Source organism: Cuculus canorus, chromosome 3 (genome assembly GCF_017976375.1).
Source record: "Cuculus canorus isolate bCucCan1 chromosome 3, bCucCan1.pri, whole genome shotgun sequence".
Classification (NCBI taxonomy): Eukaryota; Metazoa; Chordata; class Aves; order Cuculiformes; family Cuculidae; genus Cuculus; species Cuculus canorus.
The window spans coordinates 35104023-35124655 of record NC_071403.1 but is presented as its reverse complement, the minus strand read 5'-3'; the positions used below and the strand labels follow the sequence as shown (position 1 = coordinate 35124655).

The 20633-nt window shown below is 39.2% G+C and overlaps 1 protein-coding gene across 5 annotated transcripts in view; it reads right to left on the bottom strand.

Annotated features, from left to right (window-relative positions):
- Nucleotides 1–20633, bottom strand: part of DSE (dermatan sulfate epimerase) — a 38302-nt gene that overhangs the window by 7424 nt on the left and 10245 nt on the right. For 3 of the 5 annotated variants that reach the window (XM_054062808.1, XM_054062810.1, XM_054062809.1), the window contains 3 exons: nt 17647–18115; nt 4599–4852; nt 1215–1454 (listed from right to left, as the gene is read on the bottom strand). In XM_054062808.1, the coding sequence (XP_053918783.1) occupies nt 1215–1454; nt 4599–4852; nt 17647–18062 (910 nt within the window). In that variant the 5' untranslated portion in view covers nt 18063–18115. Of the gene's footprint in view, nt 1–1214; nt 1455–4598; nt 4853–17646; nt 18116–20633 lie in introns of those variants that run through there. The other 2 variants (XM_054062811.1, XM_054062812.1) reach the window with 2 other exon arrangements.

The following is a 20633-nucleotide window of genomic DNA, read 5'->3' as shown; positions in this document are numbered from 1 at the left end:
AGTGGTAAAAACAGACACAAACAGAAGCAGTCTTTTCTGATGTTTATAGACCTAATTGTAAATGAGCCATAAAGAGGTTACACAGGAACTGCTTCCTTCTGCTGTAGCTAGCTTGAATACTCACCTTCTTCTTCAGCTTTGAGCTACAGACAGTCAAAGTACTGCAAAAAGTGTAAGCAGCAATGTTCCATCCACTTCCTCTCCTCACCCAAATCTGGCAAAGGTAATTTTCTGTTACCCCTAACATACAAGGCTAGATTTTAGGTTCTGATAGCCAATGAAGTTATTATGATCTTTTTAACCAGCAATTTGAACAATGTAAGCTCCTAATGACTTGTCCTCCAAACAAGCAACACAAAAGCATCATCAAAAACTTGTAAGGCTGCCTGAAAGTAAATCCCTTCTGAAAGCTAGAAGAGGCCAGGTATATTTATTAATTTATAACTAGTTTTGCATTTGTATATCTCCATTTTTCAAGTTACAACGAGGACTTCAAATCAGAGATGCTAAAATATATTGCAGGACAGTGGAGAGACCCAGGAAGAGAACAGAAATATTAAAAAGTGTGCAAAATTGACCCATTAGTGATGTCAAATATTTCTACTTAACTCTCACACTGACCAAAGAAAATGGTTCATGCAGCCCTGGACTGTACAGAGAAACCTATCATTTGAGTCAATAACAATTTCCATAAGAAAAATATTTTAATAAGCATGGCATAAAAATCTATTTCACTCTTCTGTGGAAAATTGATCATCGTGTAGAACTTTCCTACATTTTACTGATTCTTTTACTCTGGCTTTATCATTTGCTATTCCTCTCACCTTTATCTTTCAGTGTGATGTTTTTTGGCAAAGGAAAGCATCAACAGAATCTCAAAGAATATTAGTTTTCAAGCAGAAGCCCCAGAAACAGGTCTGTTTCAAACTTCAAAAACCAGAAATCAAATTCTGAAGCATTGCTTTTTCTCCCAAATGATGTTTCTATCTTTTCACTGGTTTTAAAAGCCATAGGTTAATAAACAATGACCTTTAATATACAGTGATAAACAAGGGTGTCACTATTTTGATGGACAGACAAGGCAAAATCCAAAGGAAAGGATATTTTATAAAAATCCAAGTACAATATTACCTTTAAATGGCCTAGTTTAAGTATGAAATTTACTACTGATTCAAGAATTAAAAGATTTGTCTTCATTCATCCAAAGGACCTACCTGGCAGGACAGTCCTGTACATAAATGCGAAGTGCTGCTTGAGCCAGGGGTGGCTGAAGTGATTGATGTCAAAGTGCCTTTGGACAAGAAACATGTACTGAAACAGCGATCTGGTTGTGTAGCTGCCGTAAGCCACCCCTTCATAGAGGGAGCCATCTGTGACCTCCTGCAGCAGGACTACTGACTTCTCCATGATTGCCAACACTTGCTTAGTCCACAAGTAAGCTTCCTGAAGGTAGCCTGAGAGAAAAACATGTTGGCAAACCTAATTACAACATCATACATCATAGATTATGTCATCTGTACTCCCACAGCAGGGTCCTTTACAGCAAGGAATTTGCAATCCAGAGCTCTAAAATACAACATTGCGCTGCAGCGTCCCTGTAGTTCCAGGGTGAAAAATACAGTCACAGTAAAACAAGGCCACATGAGCAGGGAAAATCTATCAAACACCTCTTGCGAAGAATGCCGGATTATGCTTTCCATCTTAAAGGGAAATTATCCTTAATGCGTTCAGGACACGAAAAAAGGGAAGAGCCACACCAAGACTATTGTATTTCAAATTAAAGCTGCATGAAAATACTTACGGTTCCCACTAGAGGGCTCCAATAACGCAAATATTCTAATCGAGTCATTTTTCACTGGTGTGTTCACCAGTGCGGTGAGGAGATCCTCCGAGTTTAAAATTACAAAGACGTTCACATTTGAGCTGCAGTTAACTGATATTCTACTCATACGGGTTCTACTTTAAGAGGTGTTCTGTTCTACTTATATTTTTATTTTATTGCACAACCTAAAGGGTTATCCAAATAGAATTTTCTTGGGGAAAGTTTTGCACAGTTAATTTCAAATACAGACTCCTGAGTTCCAGAATAAAATTAATCTTCCAACTAGGATAAGTTTCAGACTCCACATACATGAGCCCTAAACTGTTCTATTTCTTCTAAAGAAAAGACTTTCAGAGATCTTAATATTTTGGTCTGTTGTACACAAAACAAAAGCTATGAAGAGGCTGCCAGAAGATCTTCTCAGGGCATGTCTGCCTTCACCAAAGGACAAGCACAAGCATGAGAGCCTCAGCGTACATTTATGTACTGTAGAAGGCAGCATGCAAATTCCAGCAGAGGAAAGGTTATGTTCCTCTTATTTTCTTTTGTATTTGCTAGCAAGAGAGATAGGACTAAACAGAGACCAACTATCTTAGGCTTCTGTACTGCAACTTAATGTCTACCTAACTTAAAGTGTTTGGACACAGATTTAACCAGACTTATTTCCACCGTACAGCAGAACTCTGCTGGCATATGCTACTCTCCATTACATGGTAAAGCAATGCTACTGAATGAAGTACATGTGCCAGGCTAAGGGAGCATGAGCTACCTTTGAATCTACTACGACTTTTTCATTTCATTGCCACAATTACTGTATTTGTAATTACGCTGAACAGGTGGTGCTACTTGCTTCTGGTTACTTTCTTCACTGCTATCTTGACACTGTTTCATTAGTCTGATGGAACTGGCAGCACAGTGGTCTGTCTGAATGAAATCCCAAATGCTTCCACGCTTGTCTTCCCTTGTGACATTAACAGCCATAATAGCTATTATAGCTTTTGACTACTGCACTAGAAAGAATGCTAATTTCAGTGCTTCAACATAGTGCATTTACCATTGTAATGCATATATGTTCTGTTTACTTAGTTTGTATCTATGCTATAATCTTATGCTTGCACTATATTACAATAATAATAATTCATTACAATAAAAATGTACTAAAGTTTCTTTTTTGAATACTCGAGTCTTAATTTTAGTTGTAAATGGTTCAGTATATGTGTGTGCCTAGAATTCATTTCAAATACTTCAAATTTTCCGTCCTGTGACAATGTTTACATGTTTTTAAGCTGGCTATTTAGTCTCAGCATGCTTCTGCAGTTGAGTTATTTTTTAAAAACATAATGTTGCCCTATATTGAAAACAACAGAATTTTCATTTAGAAATACAGAGGGTGGATGCTTTGACCTATTTTCATTTGAAATATCAGCACAATTTTTCAAACTGCTCAAGTGTTGCTGAACTGACTTTTTTCCCCCACCTCAAACCTCCACCCCAGCCAACTTTTGGTGAAAGAAATATTGCCTAGTTTTACGTGTGATGTTGCCACTATTTGGCACAAAGCACACTTATGGTCTATACCCTAATGAAAAGCAGAACCATTTAACAAACTGTCAGCTTTCTGTTGAATAATGACAAATTTAGCAAGACACACTGAATAAACATGATCCAAGTCTTCATTTTGTGGAAGGCAAGATAGGAGGAAAGGGAATAACTTCCACTCTCACTCTTGCTGCTTTTCAGCACATGTTTATCAGAGAACGCGCTTGTTTTGACAAACACTTAACAAAAAGCTGACACCCCTTCCAACACAATAGGTGCCAGAGCTTTTTGTCACACATCTTTGGGAATTTTAAAGCTCCAAAGTTGTGCAGATGTGCCTTTGTTTGGTAGGGCTGTACATCTTGGCAATGCCATCAGCATCCAGAAACTAGATTTTCCTTGACTTACAGCAAGTAAGTAGTTCCATTGGGCATCATGTTTTCAAAATACTTCAAGTGCATATTAAAAATTCACTTGATAAAATACTGATGCATCCTTATAAAAGCAGGAGCTGTCTCCATGACTGCCACCTCTCAGATGAAATACCACTAGGGTATAAATCAGAATTTCTTATCTGCTCTGTCTGATTATGTGACTTGTAATCTTTTTCACGGTGTATCACTTGAACAGAAGGGAGGAGCAGCCCCCCAGGCTGAGCAGCCAAAATCAACTGGTGAGGTTATTAACCTGAGAACTGGGAAGGATGGGTTTAAGTCCCAAAAGCAAAGGAGATGACACTTGGTGCAATCACCCACTGGACGGAGGGAGACAGGACAGAAGCCTTGGATGAAATCCCGGGTTATCCTGTTGTCTAGCTCCCAAGCTCAAAGCGCAGGGTGTTTCTGACTGCTGACCTTCTCTATGTATCGAGTAAGGAGACTATTTGCATTACTCTTTATTGATAAGTGACCCTGAAAGACGCCGTCTGTAAATTTGGACTGGACAGATAATGCACAAAGGCATTTTTAATTCTTACAATGAAGTAAAAATTTCAGAATCACTTAGACAACTGAAACTAAATACATTGGTATATGTGCATATATATTAGGCGTTGTACATCTGCCCAAAGACTTTTGTCCTATTCAGTAAATTAAATTTTTCTAAGCAGCAAATGAACAAACCCAATACTGCTGTCTGTACTCTCAGAAACGTTTCTATCAGCTCCTGAACTTTGCTGCATAAATGGCTGATTAAGTTGGTACACTTCAGAAAAATGGTCCTATAGTTTAGCACATACCTTGATTCATCAGAACCAGGCTTCCAGCCAGCAGGGCCACACAGTTGGTAGGCTGGTGGTTGTGGAGGTACTGGAAGCCCCATCCACGTCTGTATGATGTTTCGTACATATATCCCGAGGCATTGGCAATTACCTCAAGAAATCTCTCCTGTTGAATCTTGCTAAGATAGCTGTACAAGAAGTCATATGCAGTGGCAAAACCAACTAAGGAGTGAGCAAGAGGGACCTCATCCCACGGGGCATCCTTCACTAGCCTGTCAATAAAGAAAGATGACAATTAATTGAGTTTCACCTACTTACTTCTCTCCACTACCATACTGTGAGGTGTGTATTACTTAATGTCTGTGAAGTTAGGCAATTCACATTGAATTTCATCACAGTAGTAAGCTACTTACCAAGTTTCCGAGACCATTTTTTTCATTCCTAGGTATGGACAACATTAACCTTCAAATGTTATTAATTTTATTAGAAAGATTGAGTTGTTAATACTAAAACAGTGCCTGTGATATTCTGGGGTTTGCTAGGAGAAACAGATATGCATAATATTGTTTGTACAGAAATGGAACATATTTATATGAAGCAAGATTCATACATTTTTTGTGAGAAAGTAGTATCACATAGTTCATATTCCTCCAAAAATCTGTAACAACCTTTTTGTTTTGCAAATGAGAAAAATGTTGATAAATTCTTGAATGGTGGCTATAGGACTGAAGTTGTCTTTAAACAAATATAATAAAATAATTCACCAAATACATAATGAAATACACAATGAATACATAGTCAAAAAGAAATCTTTGATAAACTGAACAATCATCAGTTGCTTTCATGACTATTCTCTTTCACTTTCTTTGCAATATATTTTTTTATTACAGAAATAAATTTTAAATAGTTGAGTTGAGAAACTGTCCTGCTGCACTTAGTGGAAATTGTGTTATGCTCATGAAGATGTACACCTTCCAACTTCAGCTATTCTAGGACTCTACAAATATGATTTAATCTTAATTTGTATAACCAATAGTGTGAACAAACAGATGAGAAAAAATCACAAAAGAACAAGATTTTTAAAAAAATCTCATTCTGTTGTAGGATCATTTATTTGCATTCAAAATGCACGAGTGAAACATGCAGAAATTACGACCATCAGCCTACAGCACTGCAACTATGATAAAATACAATATGTAGAAGTGAGAAGAACAACCTATATTTTTTATTTCAGTACATCTAACATCTTAGGAAGAACTCAAATGGACTTGGCACATTCATAGCTGTATGTAAGGAAAGCCTCTGTAAGCTTTTTGAATAGCTGAATTTCCAACAGTTTTTAGCATTCACCTTCTCTCATCTTCAATCCCATCTTCTGCTGAGTGAATTTATACATTCATTTTTCCTTTTTTTTAATGAAGTCCCTATCTCACAGATTTTAAATAAATACATGAATGCATTCATCACCAAGCAGCAGTACTTGAGCCTTTTTTTGAACCAGGGTTTTTATTGGACTGATTATTTTGTTTGAACAACTTTATTTCTGGTTTGACAGAGAGGCATTGACTGAAAACCATTGTGAACAATATTATGACAGACAGCTGAAAGTGTGGTAAAAAATAACTGTCAAAGCATCAGGCAAAAATAGTTCTAAAAATTTACTACTCATCTTCTCCATACCCACTTGATATTCTTTGTGGTCAATGCTGGGAACATTTCTCTGTCATTTGTTTCCTGGTTCAAACTCTAAACTTATTAGTGAAGAATTCCAGCCAAGTACAGTAAAATTTCTTACTTATGATTTCATTTAATTGTTGTGCAAAAGATTACAGACCTGTAAGCTGAAACGCTTACATGCTTTGCCTAGATGCTCATTTTTTCCGTATTTCCAGATAAACGGGTAGAAAACATAGCTGAACTGGGCGAGCAACTCTTCTAATTCTCACAGAGGTACAAAAATTGAAAATCTGAGTTAATCAGTTATTTGTCAATCTCAGTTTATTCTCTGCATCTTCATTTCTGCGTTTTCGTCTTTCCTCATCACTGAAAAAAACTCTTAAAATGTTGTTAGTCCTACATGTAAAAGTAAACTTGCATTCTAAGCTGGTTATATACAACACCCTAGATTGGTGATTGCCATCAGAAATCCCTTAACATACTAACATACTCTTAATTTCCAAAGCATTTTTAGTTTTGCTTTTCACTAAACCTTTGCGCATTCAGAAACTGGAGTTTGAATGGGAACAGAGAATGTCACTTTAAAGGCCTCTGCCTGGAACAATTACAAAGTGACTGAGGCTAAGCTATACATTAAGGGGGAGGAAAAGAACAATGAAAGAATTTGAGTTAATTTAAAACATTGCATTTAGGTTGTTTATTTCTTCAGAAAAAGAAAACCTTAAAACAAAAAAAATCAACACCCTTCAGTGTAAAAAAACATTCTGTTAGGCATCCTAAGCCTACCTATGGGCATAGTAACCCACCTCAGGTTAGACAAATTAATTTTGTCATAAGTTCCCCCCAGTTGCAATTCTGTATAGTTAAGTCTTGTATAGAATTTAACAGAGAAGATGCACACAAAGTAATAGAGAAAATTAAAGAGCATGATTTAAAGACCCCCGTTTCTAAACATACAAAACCACAGCCAACATCTGTTCTAAAAATAAAGCTCTCTAAGTTTCAATGGAACCAATCAACATACACCAAACAATGTGGAACATCACTCACAAGAATGGTCAAGTAGCAAGTTTTAAATGCTTTTTGTATCTAAATTACACTCTAGACTTTTAAATGGATCTCCAGTGTCAGATTTGGTAAACAGCCTGGCTGATAAGCTCCTTGAGGAGTAAGTCAGTAGGACGCACCGGGAAACGGTCCTCAGGGACAAGGGAGCAGAACAGAGCTGGCAAATACTTAAGGATGCTTTCCACAGGGTGCAAGAGAGCTCAGTCCACAGATGTAAGAAATCAGCCAGGGAAGGGAAGAAATTAGTGTGGCTGGCTTGAGACCTGCTGGTCAAACTGAAGATCAAGAGGGAACTATCTCATATCAACAGATGAGGAGAAAGCTGAGGTACTCTAAAACTGTTTTGCCACAGTCTCCACTGATAACCACTCTCCTCACCCCTCCTATGTCAAATGGACAAAAAGATAGGGACCAAGGGGGTATAGCCCATCCCCCTATAGGGGAAGATCATGTTTGTGACCACTTGAGGCACCTGAACATATATGTCTATGGACCTGAAGAGATGTTTCCCAGAGTCCTGACGGAATTGGCTGATGCAGTTGTCAAGCCACTCTCCATGATATCTGAAAAGCAAGGCAGTCAGGGGAAGTCGCTGGTGATGAAAGAAGCGCAACTTTGTGCCTATTTTTAAAAAAGGTAGAAAAGACGACCCTGAGAACTACTGACCGGTCAGCGTCATCTCTGTGCCTGGGAAGACTGTGGAACAGATCCTCCTAGAGGCAGGAGGCAGAGGCATAGGTTGCCCAGGGAAGTTGTGGATGCCTCCTCCCTGGAAGTGTTCAAGGAGAGGTTGCATGGGGCCTTGAGCAGCCTCGTCTAGTGATAAGTGTCCTTCCACATGGCAAGGTAGGTGGAACTAGATCATCTTTATGATCCTTTCCAACCCAAACCATTCTATGATTAACATGCTTTGCACTGGAAAACAGCTATTTTCTAAGCCTTTCAGGAGTAAAACTTAACATCAGATAGTATGAGCATCGTTTTAGCAATTAACTGCGTCTGAAGACAGCAAGTAACCTTTACCTCAATGCTGCATTAGCCTTTTTGGTCTTTTGAACGTGCAATAATTAGAAGTAAATAAAAATATCTGTAATGGATACTACGTAGTTACAAACGTAAGCACCTTTAACAAAAGCAACTGTTCCAAAAACTCTAAAATCTGATTTAAAATAACAGTTAAACCATAAACGTACCCCTATAGATAGTACAAAAATATATTTGTTTTACACTTAGATACCTATAGTTATATTTAGAAACTGGAGAAGATTGAAAAGAGCAAAAGGTGCTGAATGGGTTTGTTAACTAATGATCAAACTCTATAAAACATCCAAAGCCATATGCATTGTTCGGCACAAAGAACTCCTGCCTGGACAATTTCTGTAAATGGCACAGGACAAATATGTGCTTGGGGTGTTCTTCTAAATCTCTTCATCTGTGTCATATAAGATATTTTTATTACTTCATTTTAAACATTTAGAGTTTGATACAAATCCTCTATGAAGAAACTGTGGAAAAAAGATCATGGGTAATGCTAGTATTATGTATAAGTAGCATGGTTTTCCTACATGTCTTGAGAATTTTAGCATGATGCAACATGGTTATCTGGCTTAGATTTGCCACCTCTACAATTAACAATGAATATGAAGGGGAGGTTAAGACCCAGTTCTTCAGTAATCAGTTTATGATGTCAAGAACTATCATGCATGCACTGCATTGTCCAAAGCTAAGAGCATGCATATCATCTTCAGTAAATGTGATTCCATGCTCTAAATAAGTATATTTAGAGTATATTCTATAAAATTTTGGATGAGAATTAATAACCAATATCAAGAGCAACAGCAAAAACACTGAGAAAATTTGTGTTAAGTTTACCACAACCTCTCCTTTTCTCAACAACATTCTTATTGGTCTCTTCTCTCAGTGGGAACAGATTTCCATTTCTCTGTACTAATAACTACTTCCTTACTGAAATCAGAAGTATTAACATTTCTCTCAGGAAATATAAGCCAAAATGGGGGGGGAAAAAAAGCATCTGTGCAGCTCATAGCATGATTTAAATCAAACTCTTCAGCTTGACTTTCCAGATCTTGGCCTGTCGGATGTTTAGAATCACCTTTCCTTCTTTTAGTATCCAGCAGTTAAACACAAATCGAAGTAAACAGGAGAATAACACTCTCTAGCTTGAGAAACAGAATATCTTTCCAGGCAGCATGAAATCTGATTTCTAGCATCTATGTCAATAAGTCATATGGCATCACCACATGCAAAATGAACTATTAAGCACATCCTGACACATATATCACACATGTAACGTGCATCCTGAATCTTGATGCTCCAAACTTTCCCACGACAAATTACTTACTGCTGAATAACTCTTCGTGGCAGAGGACAGATCAAGTTAATGATTGAAAGAAACATGCCAGTAGTCCCTCCTCAGTGCTGAACCTCTCCCACCAGTAGATGCAAAGGGAATGAGTCAGGGCTCTTTTCTAAAGACTTACTGGTGAAAGTTAGTTCAAGGACAGCCCTCTAGTGCATTTTGGTGCAATTTATCTTAAGACATGATAGCTAGCTAACAGCATGACTAATGCACGTTAAATGTCAAGTGTGGATGCAAGTGTGGCATGTAATGGGGCCAACCGACCCCTCGATCCTTAAATGGATTGTTTAATTGTACGGTCTTCCCAATACCAATTGTAATGGCAATGAGCTGGCACTCCACAGATCCTTGCTGTTGTTCTGACCTACTTCTAGAGGAAGACGATACAGGTTTAAACCTTCCATCAGGCAGAGGAGAGATATATTTCTGTGTGGCCAGAGGGAGTATACATACCAGGAGGGAGTATACCCACTACGGGGAAAGAGATCACTACCATTTATTTTGTAAGCTAGACTCAGTTTTCAGTATTTTTCTTACAAAGCTCACAAACCAAAATATTTTCTTGTGCTCAAATGAAATATTTTCTCCACTAATGGAACAACAACTTCCAGTTTGTTTGGGAAATAAAAAATAAAAATCCTTGAAAAAATGTTTCATCCAAAACAACCTTGCAGCTTTCACGTTCTCCGCATTTTTCTGGTTAGCTGCCCACACAAAATCCCCCAGTATCTGCACAACCCAAGTACCCCATCATTTGAAACAACAAAAACTGGACTAAAATACATCCTTGAAAAACTGATTATTTGTATTTCTGGCGTCTAAGTTAAACCATGATAATTTTGCCCCTTCCTCTTTACCTTGACCTGTTTCAGCAGCAGCCACTATGACACGCTTGCATTCCTTGTGGCTCAGTTCATAAGAAACAGGCAAAGGAGAGGATAAATGCAAAGGGCTGCACTCATATCAATATGTGAAAGAGGCAACACAGACGAAATTCTTCAGAAGTGTTAAGAGCTTTCTATAAAAGGTCTTAACTAAAAGCTCATGACTGCTTATGTATTAAGGAGGCAATCAAAAATTTAGTCATTTGGAAATCTTCATCTTCTTTCTATCCTCTTTCTCTCTGCTTCTCCATAGGTCTATAATTATTATTTTGCCACTTCTAAGCTTCTTTCAGATCATTCTCTCTTGTTTTTAGCTTTGGTCACAAGAGAATCCTTTTCACGCTGGGCTCGCTCTTAGTATCAATCACAATCCTTCTGTGTTGACACATTAATAAACAAGAACTGAGTCTGTTTTAGTAGTTCTGAGGGCCATATTAAACAGACATGGAAATTTACTTATGTTATTATTTCAACAGATTACCTGTAGCTCTTGTAGCAAATTTTTATACCAGACATGCCACAAAGTAAGCTCCCTGCAGGAACCACAGAACTTTAGCACTAATTTATCTCCCAGAGATCCTATCAGTTACAAAAAGAAGGTATAAAATAAACTCTTCAAAATCCAGCTAGCCATTTAATTTCACAGTCATGCACAATTTCTATTTTTAAGCACTACATATGAAAAAGATAAAAACCAGAATGAGGGTTTGATATTTCACTTGCTAACATAACACATATTCCAGATACCAAATTCATCCTCCTACCCTTCCTCTTCTTTTTCTTCCCCCCTGTAGAAGACTATCTCAGCATCCCTCAAACTCCTTTTACACTAACTTCTATGCCATAGTTTTATAAAGCCTAAGTTTTCTTTGAGTGTAACTGCTGGTTTATTACTGGAAATCAAACAGATATTCTAAATTTGTGGTGTCAGAAAAGATACCAAATTTATTACAAATTCTGACGTGATTTTATTTTAGTTGTATATTTTTCTACACATTTAATTATTTACATTTATGTCGTTTTACTTTGTAACTCCTATTGTTCAACACCAAGCACTATCTGGATACTAACGGCAACAGTGTCTACAGCGTGTTTCGATACTTTTCATAAACAGGGACTAACAGAAGCCTATAGGATTGCTGGTTATTAAGAAATAGCAGAAAGGTCACAGATCTTTTATGCTGAAGCCTCCTGTTAGCTTCTCCTTACTCGCTGCTATTTCCTTGGAATGCTTGCACGTGTTCAACAGTAATTATCTCCCCTGTGAAACCCAGGGAGCCAGGCTTACTGTCAAATCCCACACCTTACTGCACATTGGTAACATACTTGTCTTTAAAAAAAGTACAGAAATCTCTTGTCTGGCAATTGTAAATTCTTCACCCCACTGTAAGAGGGGTGCAGAATTTGTGAACTTCTAAGGCATTTGTCTATTAGCTGGGCTTGGTATAAAAGAGACTTTTTCACTGCGTTGTCCGAAACACAGAATCTGACTGGACTCTTATTTCTGCACAATGTGTGACTCCAATTACATCACTCTACTTGGTGCAGGAACAGGCCAAGGCAGCATATGGAAAGAATCACAAGTACAGATCCCTGTGGCCAAAAATGCACTTCTGGTGGGGAGTGCTCTAGGGGCCAGACAAAGATAACATGCCAGAAAATGTGTCTATATCCTCTGTTCTCTGTAAAATAAGATAATACAGCTGAAATAGAAAGACAAACTTTCCCTAAGCTTTTAGGCAGCATCTAGATAAACTACAAGAAAACCAAGTGAGTTATTTAACAGCAGTTTTTAAGTTTTACAGGCAAATCCATTAAAGTTATATATTTTTACCAAAATACTAATGCACTGTTTCCCTGCTTCTGCTAGTCTCCAGAACACTGTCTGTTCCCATATTACTTTGGGTGATTGTTACAGTTAGCTATTAGCCATTGCCCCTTTGTTTATTTTAAAATGTAAACCTACTCCAGGATGTAACAATTATGGATGCTCTGTTATGAGAAGTACTCCTATCAACATCGTTGTTATGACAAGTGACTCAAGCTCTGTTATTCTACATGAATGGGAACTCAGTTAAGGGTTTACTTTATTATGTGATATAAAATGACTACTGTAATTGATGAGAAAAAAAAGGGCTTAATTGCACGCACCTTCCATGTGTGTATCAATTATCAGCAGACCTTTTCATAATTGTGTCCTGATATACTGAACCATATTTTGACTACTGAGGATTATTGCCAATGTAAAGATGAGATTTAAAATGTCATTGTCTTTAATCTCCTAACATGCTGGGACAAATAACCAGTGTGAATAAATAGTTTAATTCTAAACTATTTATTTTATCCAACTACTGCACACACTACTCTATATTTTATTAAATATCTCCATGCAAACCAGAGAAAACTCATCCAAAGGGATTTTTTAAATTCTAGAGTTATTTTAGAGTCAGTGCCATGCCAGCTGAAGTCCAGAGAAATCCAAGTTATACTCTTGAAATAATGAAACTACAAGCAAGGAATCTATATGACAGCCAGATTTAACTTTCCACTACATGTTGATGAATCCCTGAGTCATAAAGACATTTTGGGGGCAACGTAGCTAATAATTTAGTCATCTAGATTACAGAGGAAGTCTAGAGAGAGAAAAATTCCTCTGATTTAGTTCCCTGAAACCTCCCTCGACAAGTCCTCTTTACTGATGACATGTAGATGAGTCTCCTAATATTCAAAGCTCCAAACCTGAGCAGCGTCAAAACTGCTCCTTCCTTCCACCCTCCTGATCAGAATATGTGCACCCTCAAATACTTTAATAAGGATAACATTCATAATACCTTACTCAAAACTATTTTCCCCGAAGTCTGAAGGAAACTAAATGTGCCTAATTAGACTGGAGCAACATTTTTCTAAATAATTCCCCTACTGTGGTATCGTCAGAACGGTTCATATACAGTCTTATCCTGTGCTTTAGATGCCAGAAAATATGCTTGCTAGCAGTGACCAAGCAACAACTTTGCTATGTGTCATGTTTGTTCTCCTAGTCTTATCCTAAATGGAGAAGTGTGTGCAGTAACATGTTTTTCTGGTAATTTTTAGTTGAGTTTCTTAGGAAATATAGATTTATGCAATCAGTTTGCCCTCTCCTTCAGCTTCTGAACCTGCTGACCTATTTGAACAAAGTCAGAGAGAATAGTACACACCTCAGAGATGTTACATTCCTACAGCTTTCCTGAAAACCACTATTGGACAAGGGAGAGGGATCTATATTACTACCATTGCTGTTGGAGCTATAGTGTGAACTCCATGTTACCAGCATTCAGTCACAGGTTCTCAGCAGAAAAACAGAAATGGAAACTGGATCCATATTTTTGTCAAGGCACTTGGAAAGCTGTCTTCTTGGATGTTGGAAGTTATACAAAGGACAGCTTAGCTCAGCCCTGTTTCCTGTTTCTGATTTCCTCTTTCCGTACTTCCCCTACCAAATGCTATTTTTGCAAAGCAGAGAACCTTGATTAAACCTTGATCACTTGCCAAACAACATGTCTACGTCAGAAAGGAATGATGGGAAAAGCATGGCTTCTCTTTAACCAAGGTAACACAAGACACTTGCTTGAGAAAAACAATAGTTTTGGGGAGGTAAATATTATCAAAATCAAGCGGATATAGGATATCTGCTTGATTCTCATCAGCTGGGACAAAGGAAAGCTGGACATGATGAGATACATGCCAGATTCCCAAGGGAACTGGCTGATGTATTGCCAGGACACTCTCTGTGATATTTGAAAAGTCCTGGCAGACAGAAGAAGTTCCTGGTGACTTGAAAAGGGGAAATATTGCACCCATGTTTAAAAAGAGTGGAAAGGAGAACACTGAACTACCAACCTGTCAGCCTCACCTCTGTGTTTGAGATTCTCCTAGAGGCTATGCTAAAGCACATAGAGGACAGGGACATCATTCAAGACAGCCAGCATGGCTTCACAGGCAAGTCCTACGTGACCAACCTAGTGGTTCTCTATGACGGAGTGACTACATCAGTGGACAAGGGAAGCAATACAGATGTCATCTAGCTGGATTTGTGTAAGGTCTTTGATGTGGTCCCCCACAATACCTTTCTCTCTAAATTGGAGAGATATGGATTTAATGGGAGGACTGTTCAGTGGATGAGGAACTGGTTGGATGGTTGCATCCAGTGGGTAATGGTTAACAGCTCAATGCCCTAATGGAGATTGGTGATGACTGGTGTCTCTCAGGGGTCTGTATTGTGACCAGTACTGTTTATTATCTAAATCAATTACACAGACAGTGGGATTGAGAGCATTCTCAGCAAGTCTGCAGATGACACCAAGGTGACTGGTGCAGTGGACATGCCTGAGAGACAGGATGCCATCCAGAGGAACCTGGACAAGCTGGAGAAGTGGGCTTACATGATCCTTATCAGATTCAACAAGGCCAAGTGCAAGGTCCTGCACCTAAGTCAGGGCAGTCCTTGTTATCCATACAGGCTGAGGGATGATTAAGAGCAGCCCCGCAGAGGAGGACTTGAGGGTATGAGGTGGATGAAAAACTAGACCCGAGCTTACAACATGCACTCAGCAACCCAGAGGACCAACTCTATCCTGGGCTGCATCAAAAGAACAATGGCTAGCAAGTTGCGGGAGATGATTCTGCCTCCCTTCTATGCTTTGATCAGACTGCACCTGGAGCACTGTGTCCAGCTCTGGACCCCTCAGCACAGGAAAGACAGGGACCTGTTGGAGCAGATCCGGAGGAGGGCTACAAAAATCATCAGAGGGATGGAACACTTCTCCTGTGAAGAAAGTCTAAGAAAGTTGAGGTTGTTCAGCTTGGAGAAGAGAAGGTTCAAAGGAGACCTCATTGAGGGCTGTCAGTACTTAAAGGGGTCTTAGGTTTTTAGCAGGGCTTGTTGTGATAGGACAAGGGGTAATGGTTTTAAACTAAAAGAAAGTAGATTTAGACAAGATATAAGGAAGAAATTTTTTTTTTACAAAGAGGATGATGAAATGCTGGAACAGGTTGCCCCGAGAGGTGGCAGATGTCCCATCCCTGGAAACATTCAAGGTCAGGTTGGACATGGCTTGGAACAACCTGGTCTAGTTGAAGATGTCCTGCTGATTGCAGTGGGATTTGACTACAAGACCTTTAAGGATCCCTTCCAATCCAAACTATCCTATGTTGCTTTTCTAAGATTATAGTAAGGGACAAAGGAACAACAGTTATTCCAGGGCAGGAATCACAGGACCCAAGGTACTGAGATGAGGTTATTGAGAGAGTGAGTGAGAGGTAGGAATCTGAGAAAGACAAACACAAGTAAGTTCCGGTACTCACAAAACCAATTGCTCCTCTTTCTTATTCCATTAAAAGATGGCTATGTAACTAAGTGTTTACACAAATTGAAACAAGTCAAGAAAGAGCGCAAACAATGAAACTGGGAAAAAGATGTTGAGTTTGGAGCAGCCTGTAGGTCTTGTGGAAGTGGCTGCATGTCCTGGTCTGTACAGATCTGTCCCTCTGCCAGTGTGCCAGGAGAAAGACTGTCCTGCGAACTGCCTGTGAAGGTAAGACTTAAGCTTTGTAAGCTATGCTTCAGTGGAAGATTTTGGAAACAGCCACTACCCTTCCCAACTCCCATGTGTCCTTTCTTCTGTGACATGCAAGCAACTCAAGCCCTTTTCTCTCCCACCACTGCTTGTGTTATAGTTCTGTATTTCTGTGGCATTCACAGCTTTAATACCTGGTATAGGTGAATCCCAACACTGCAATTTCTTTTAAATCATGTCCATCAGGAGGCTATGTATCCCAGGTTACACTAGCCCAATTCCAGCATACTTCCAATGAAGATCCATGGATGGATCCCATTTATAGGATGCTACTAGTTGGTCTTAACCCAAAGAAGGTAGAGAATAGTAGTTTGAACTATGAATAGCGCTTGAAGAGCTAACGCTTTCTCCTGTGCTGACTCAAACCCCAATTCAGACTTCTGTTGAGCTGCTGCAACCATGGAGCTGTAGGACAGAAGGGTGCAGTGCCCCACCACAGTTCCAACTCACTGCCCTGAGCAGAAAAAATTGTGCTGGCAAAGCCCACATTTCCACCCTTGGACCTGCTCACAGTGGCACCAACCCTGGGGCACAGCCAGCAAGGCAACTGCTGCAGGTGAGTAGGAGAAAAGTGTCCACTAGAGGAAAAAAAGGGAGATAAATTGCTGGTGGGTATTGAAAAGGAAGGTGAGAAGAAGGAGAGAGAACCTGGGGGCACAATTTTTAGACTCACTCATATGGTGAGAACACTGACTTCTGTCTTCACAGAAAGAGCATGGCATAGAAAGGAAGCTGTGTATGACAACTCGCATCCAAGTGAAATTAATCCAGGTGTTGATTATCAAAATGTCAGTTACTCAAACTGTTCCAGTAAAGTAATCAGATGGACAACTGTTTTTATTGTGTCATATGTCTTAAGGAGAGTCCCAAGAATGACACGGCAAAGCAGAGCTGGGAGGCTGAATTGAAGCTCAGGTGTCAGAGCATTCATAAAGCACCTGACTGCAAAAGCTCAGAGTGTCACTTTTATCTAGACTTGATTAGACCTTTTTCATAGTTTCCCTTTTCCTGAATTCTACCTAATGAAGAATTACCCAAAAGAAATTGTAGGAATCTGGGGAAAAAAAACCCACAAACAAACCGAAAATGGAATTAAAAAAGTAACAGTTTTAGCACTTCCAGCCACAAAACAGATTTGAAACCCTGGTTTATGATTGGGCATGAGTTTGGATAATTTCTTGGGGTTTTTTATACTTTAAGCAATTAGGACCGTCTCACTCCTTCAGCATTAATCTGCAACTGGTTAAGTTCAGTGAAGCTGAAAATCTGTGTGCCACTGCTGGTCCAGGTGAGGGTAAATGCATTCAGATTGTTAGTCACAGTTAAAGTGAGCCTTAGAACAACTGAAATACTTTAAGCAATTTACTCATCCACTTGATCCCCCAGCTGCAATCAGTTTATACAGTAAGAACAACTTAAAAATAAAAAAGACAAAAATCTACCAACTAGGCTGAGCTGCCATCCTCTCCATGTAATCCTTGGCCATGTTGATGGCCTCGATGTTTTCAGGGTAGAGCACACAGAACATCGCCAGAGCTCCGAGATTGTTGCCATAAATTTCATTCCACCGAGCGCTGAACTCCTTTGGGTCCCAGGGAGGAAGGTACTCCAGGGGATTCGACAGCATTGTTTGCACTGCTTCAACCAGACGAGCCGCAATGTGCTGGTGTGTGGTGACAGCCTGGAGACGCAGAGTCTCCACATCCCCTTTGGAGAAGTAGAGCATGGGGTAGCTGTCATAGTTGGCATTGACAAAAGGAACCATTGCATCCGGGTCTTCCCTGGCGCCGTAGGCAAAGGCGAAGCAAACCGCATGTATGAAAAACACACTTGGGGCTCCCCGTGTGTGAGTCCTCATTGTGGCATCAGATCTCCAAGTCTCAATGGCAGCCAAACCATCTTTGAAATATCCTACAGCAGATGGACATTAAAGAGAAAGTTAGAAAATGAATCCACGAGACACTATAATTCAGGATACTCTCTAGGAAATACAGTTCCGTCTAGACTTAAAGTACTCTACATATTGTACAGGTGGCTTTCAAATCATTTCTATAGGAATACTTCAGAAAAAATAGCTACTGAGCAATTCATCCTAAAGAAAAACTGTATACTTTGGAGAAAGTTCCTCCCTCCCACATCTGTCCCTCTAGTAGCTGATACAAAGTGAAGGAACGCACCAAAGGTCTTTGTAGTCACAATTTCAAGTAATTGCAACAATGCCTAATATGAAGCAGTGCTGACTGTACTGGCAAACTGGAGAACAGTGGGAGGGGAGAAGGAAAGGGGAGAGCCAAGGAGCTTGTGCCGGCTGCAGCCAAGACTGTGTGCTGCCTTGGCTGATTTTAGCAGCTGGCGAGGCAAAGAGAAGGAATGCTGGAGGTTTGCACCGGGGTCATTTTATACTGCGCTTGAGGCCTCTGGTTCTGACACGTCCTCGTTTTCAAAAAAAATAAAAAAATTAATAAAAGAAGTCAGAAAGAAAAAAAAGAAAGAGAAAGCAGCAGAGCATTAGAAAAATAGCTGAAATACCTCGCCTTCGGGGCGTTTTGAGTTTTTGCATTAGTAGTAGCAATATTTTCTGCAGGGCTCTCCATTTTTCATGTGGAGATTTGCTGGCAGCTACCAAGAAGGCTGAACGTCAAATTAAGGCACATATTTTCATATGGACATGACTTCTCAAAATATGCTCAAATGGCAAATCAGAGGTTAAATGCAAGTATTTAAACATACATAGTAAGTTACTTTATAAAAATCAGCAACTATCTGGCCTGAAGTCTCAGATAAAACATGGCCTGGATCCCCCTGGGGAAAGACAGCAAATTCCTAGAATTCTTCTGAGGGGAAAGGTTACAGAAAGCAGACCCAAGAGAGACAGTTTTATGTAAATAATGAACAGTAATTTTCAATTATTAAAAGGAGAAATAGAAGGAAAGAAATCCTAAGAACAAATATGAAATGTTTTTTCCACGGAAAACCTGTTTCACAAGATTCAGTCATAAAACTCGTAAGAAGCTGAAGTACAAAGCAACCTTTTATTTCTCCCCACAGCTCTCTACACCTAGACATGCCAAAATTTTCTAACAGAAACTTAGGCTGCTAAAACCTTATTTAGATACCCACATCCTGATTCAACAATGTCATTATTATTATGTGCATAGACAATGAGACAACCTTGAAAGACTGAGTGCCTTCATGACTCCAGGGTACACAGACACTCAAGATGCTTGTGTTCAACTCCTAAAATTAATTTGGGATCAAGCATCTTTGGCTAAGAAGTACATCTTTTCTTGTGAATTTCTGCCTAGGGTAAAAATAATATTGCACCCTGTGACTGCCTACATTTATGTATTACAGTGTGTAGCGTAATTGCTTTAACAGAGAGTAATGGATGATGACATTTTCATAGTATTTCAATGCATTTTGCAAGTGAGTTTTGCCCTTTTTCGGATGTAAACCAATCATTACAGGACACATTATGCAGATCACAAAGTGGCTTATTTGGTAATACTTTTATTATATCTACATAGTCTCTCACCACAAACACATGTAAAAAGAAACATGCACCATGGTTTACCCAAACATAACCAAGTCTACTTTTATTCTCATTTACAAATAAGGAAACTATACAACAGCATGTTTTGAAAGGAAGGAGGCAAAAAACAGCCAAAGCAGTATATTATGTTTGAAACATGATGTACTTCTGCACTTCTATGAGAATTAAGGGTGTACATAAATTTAGGCATGGCTTTAAGAGTTCTCTAAATTAGTCTTGTTCTGACCAGAGATTGGGGAATATACAGTAAGGTTTCACTCCTTTGTAAATCTGGACACACATTTCCCAGCATTTCACTGTCATCAGCCACCTCCAAAGTTGTCTAAAAGTCACTGTTCATATTTTAAGAGTTTAACAATCCCCTCATTTTCGTGTATGCATTTAATAGAGATTGTAAAAGACTTTTTTCACCTCGTACATGCATACAAGCAACTACCACACCACACTGTTTAGACTAACAACAGACCAACTAAAAAAAACAATCTACAGTATATCTACAGGCAGCACATTCAGAGTCAAGATATGGAAGAAAGTCAATAAAGTAGTGACAAAAGCAGGACGACAAAGTCACTTTTATTTATTCTCAGTAAAATCACACTGACATTCTTCCAATGATATGAGGACAATAACCCATGGCAGCCACGATTTCATAAGGCCAGTGAGCCCTGTCCCATAACTTTGCAGGGCTCAGCCTGGTATGACTGATGAGTGGGAGGAGGCAGTTAGAGAGGAGCACACCTTCCTTTCCATGCAAACATTTGGGCAGGCACCAGCTACATCCACCTGGAAAGAATTGCCTGAACAAGGCATGACTATGGCTCAAACCATGCTACAGAGACTGAGGAGAGAGACAGATATTCCAAGTTTTCTCATCCG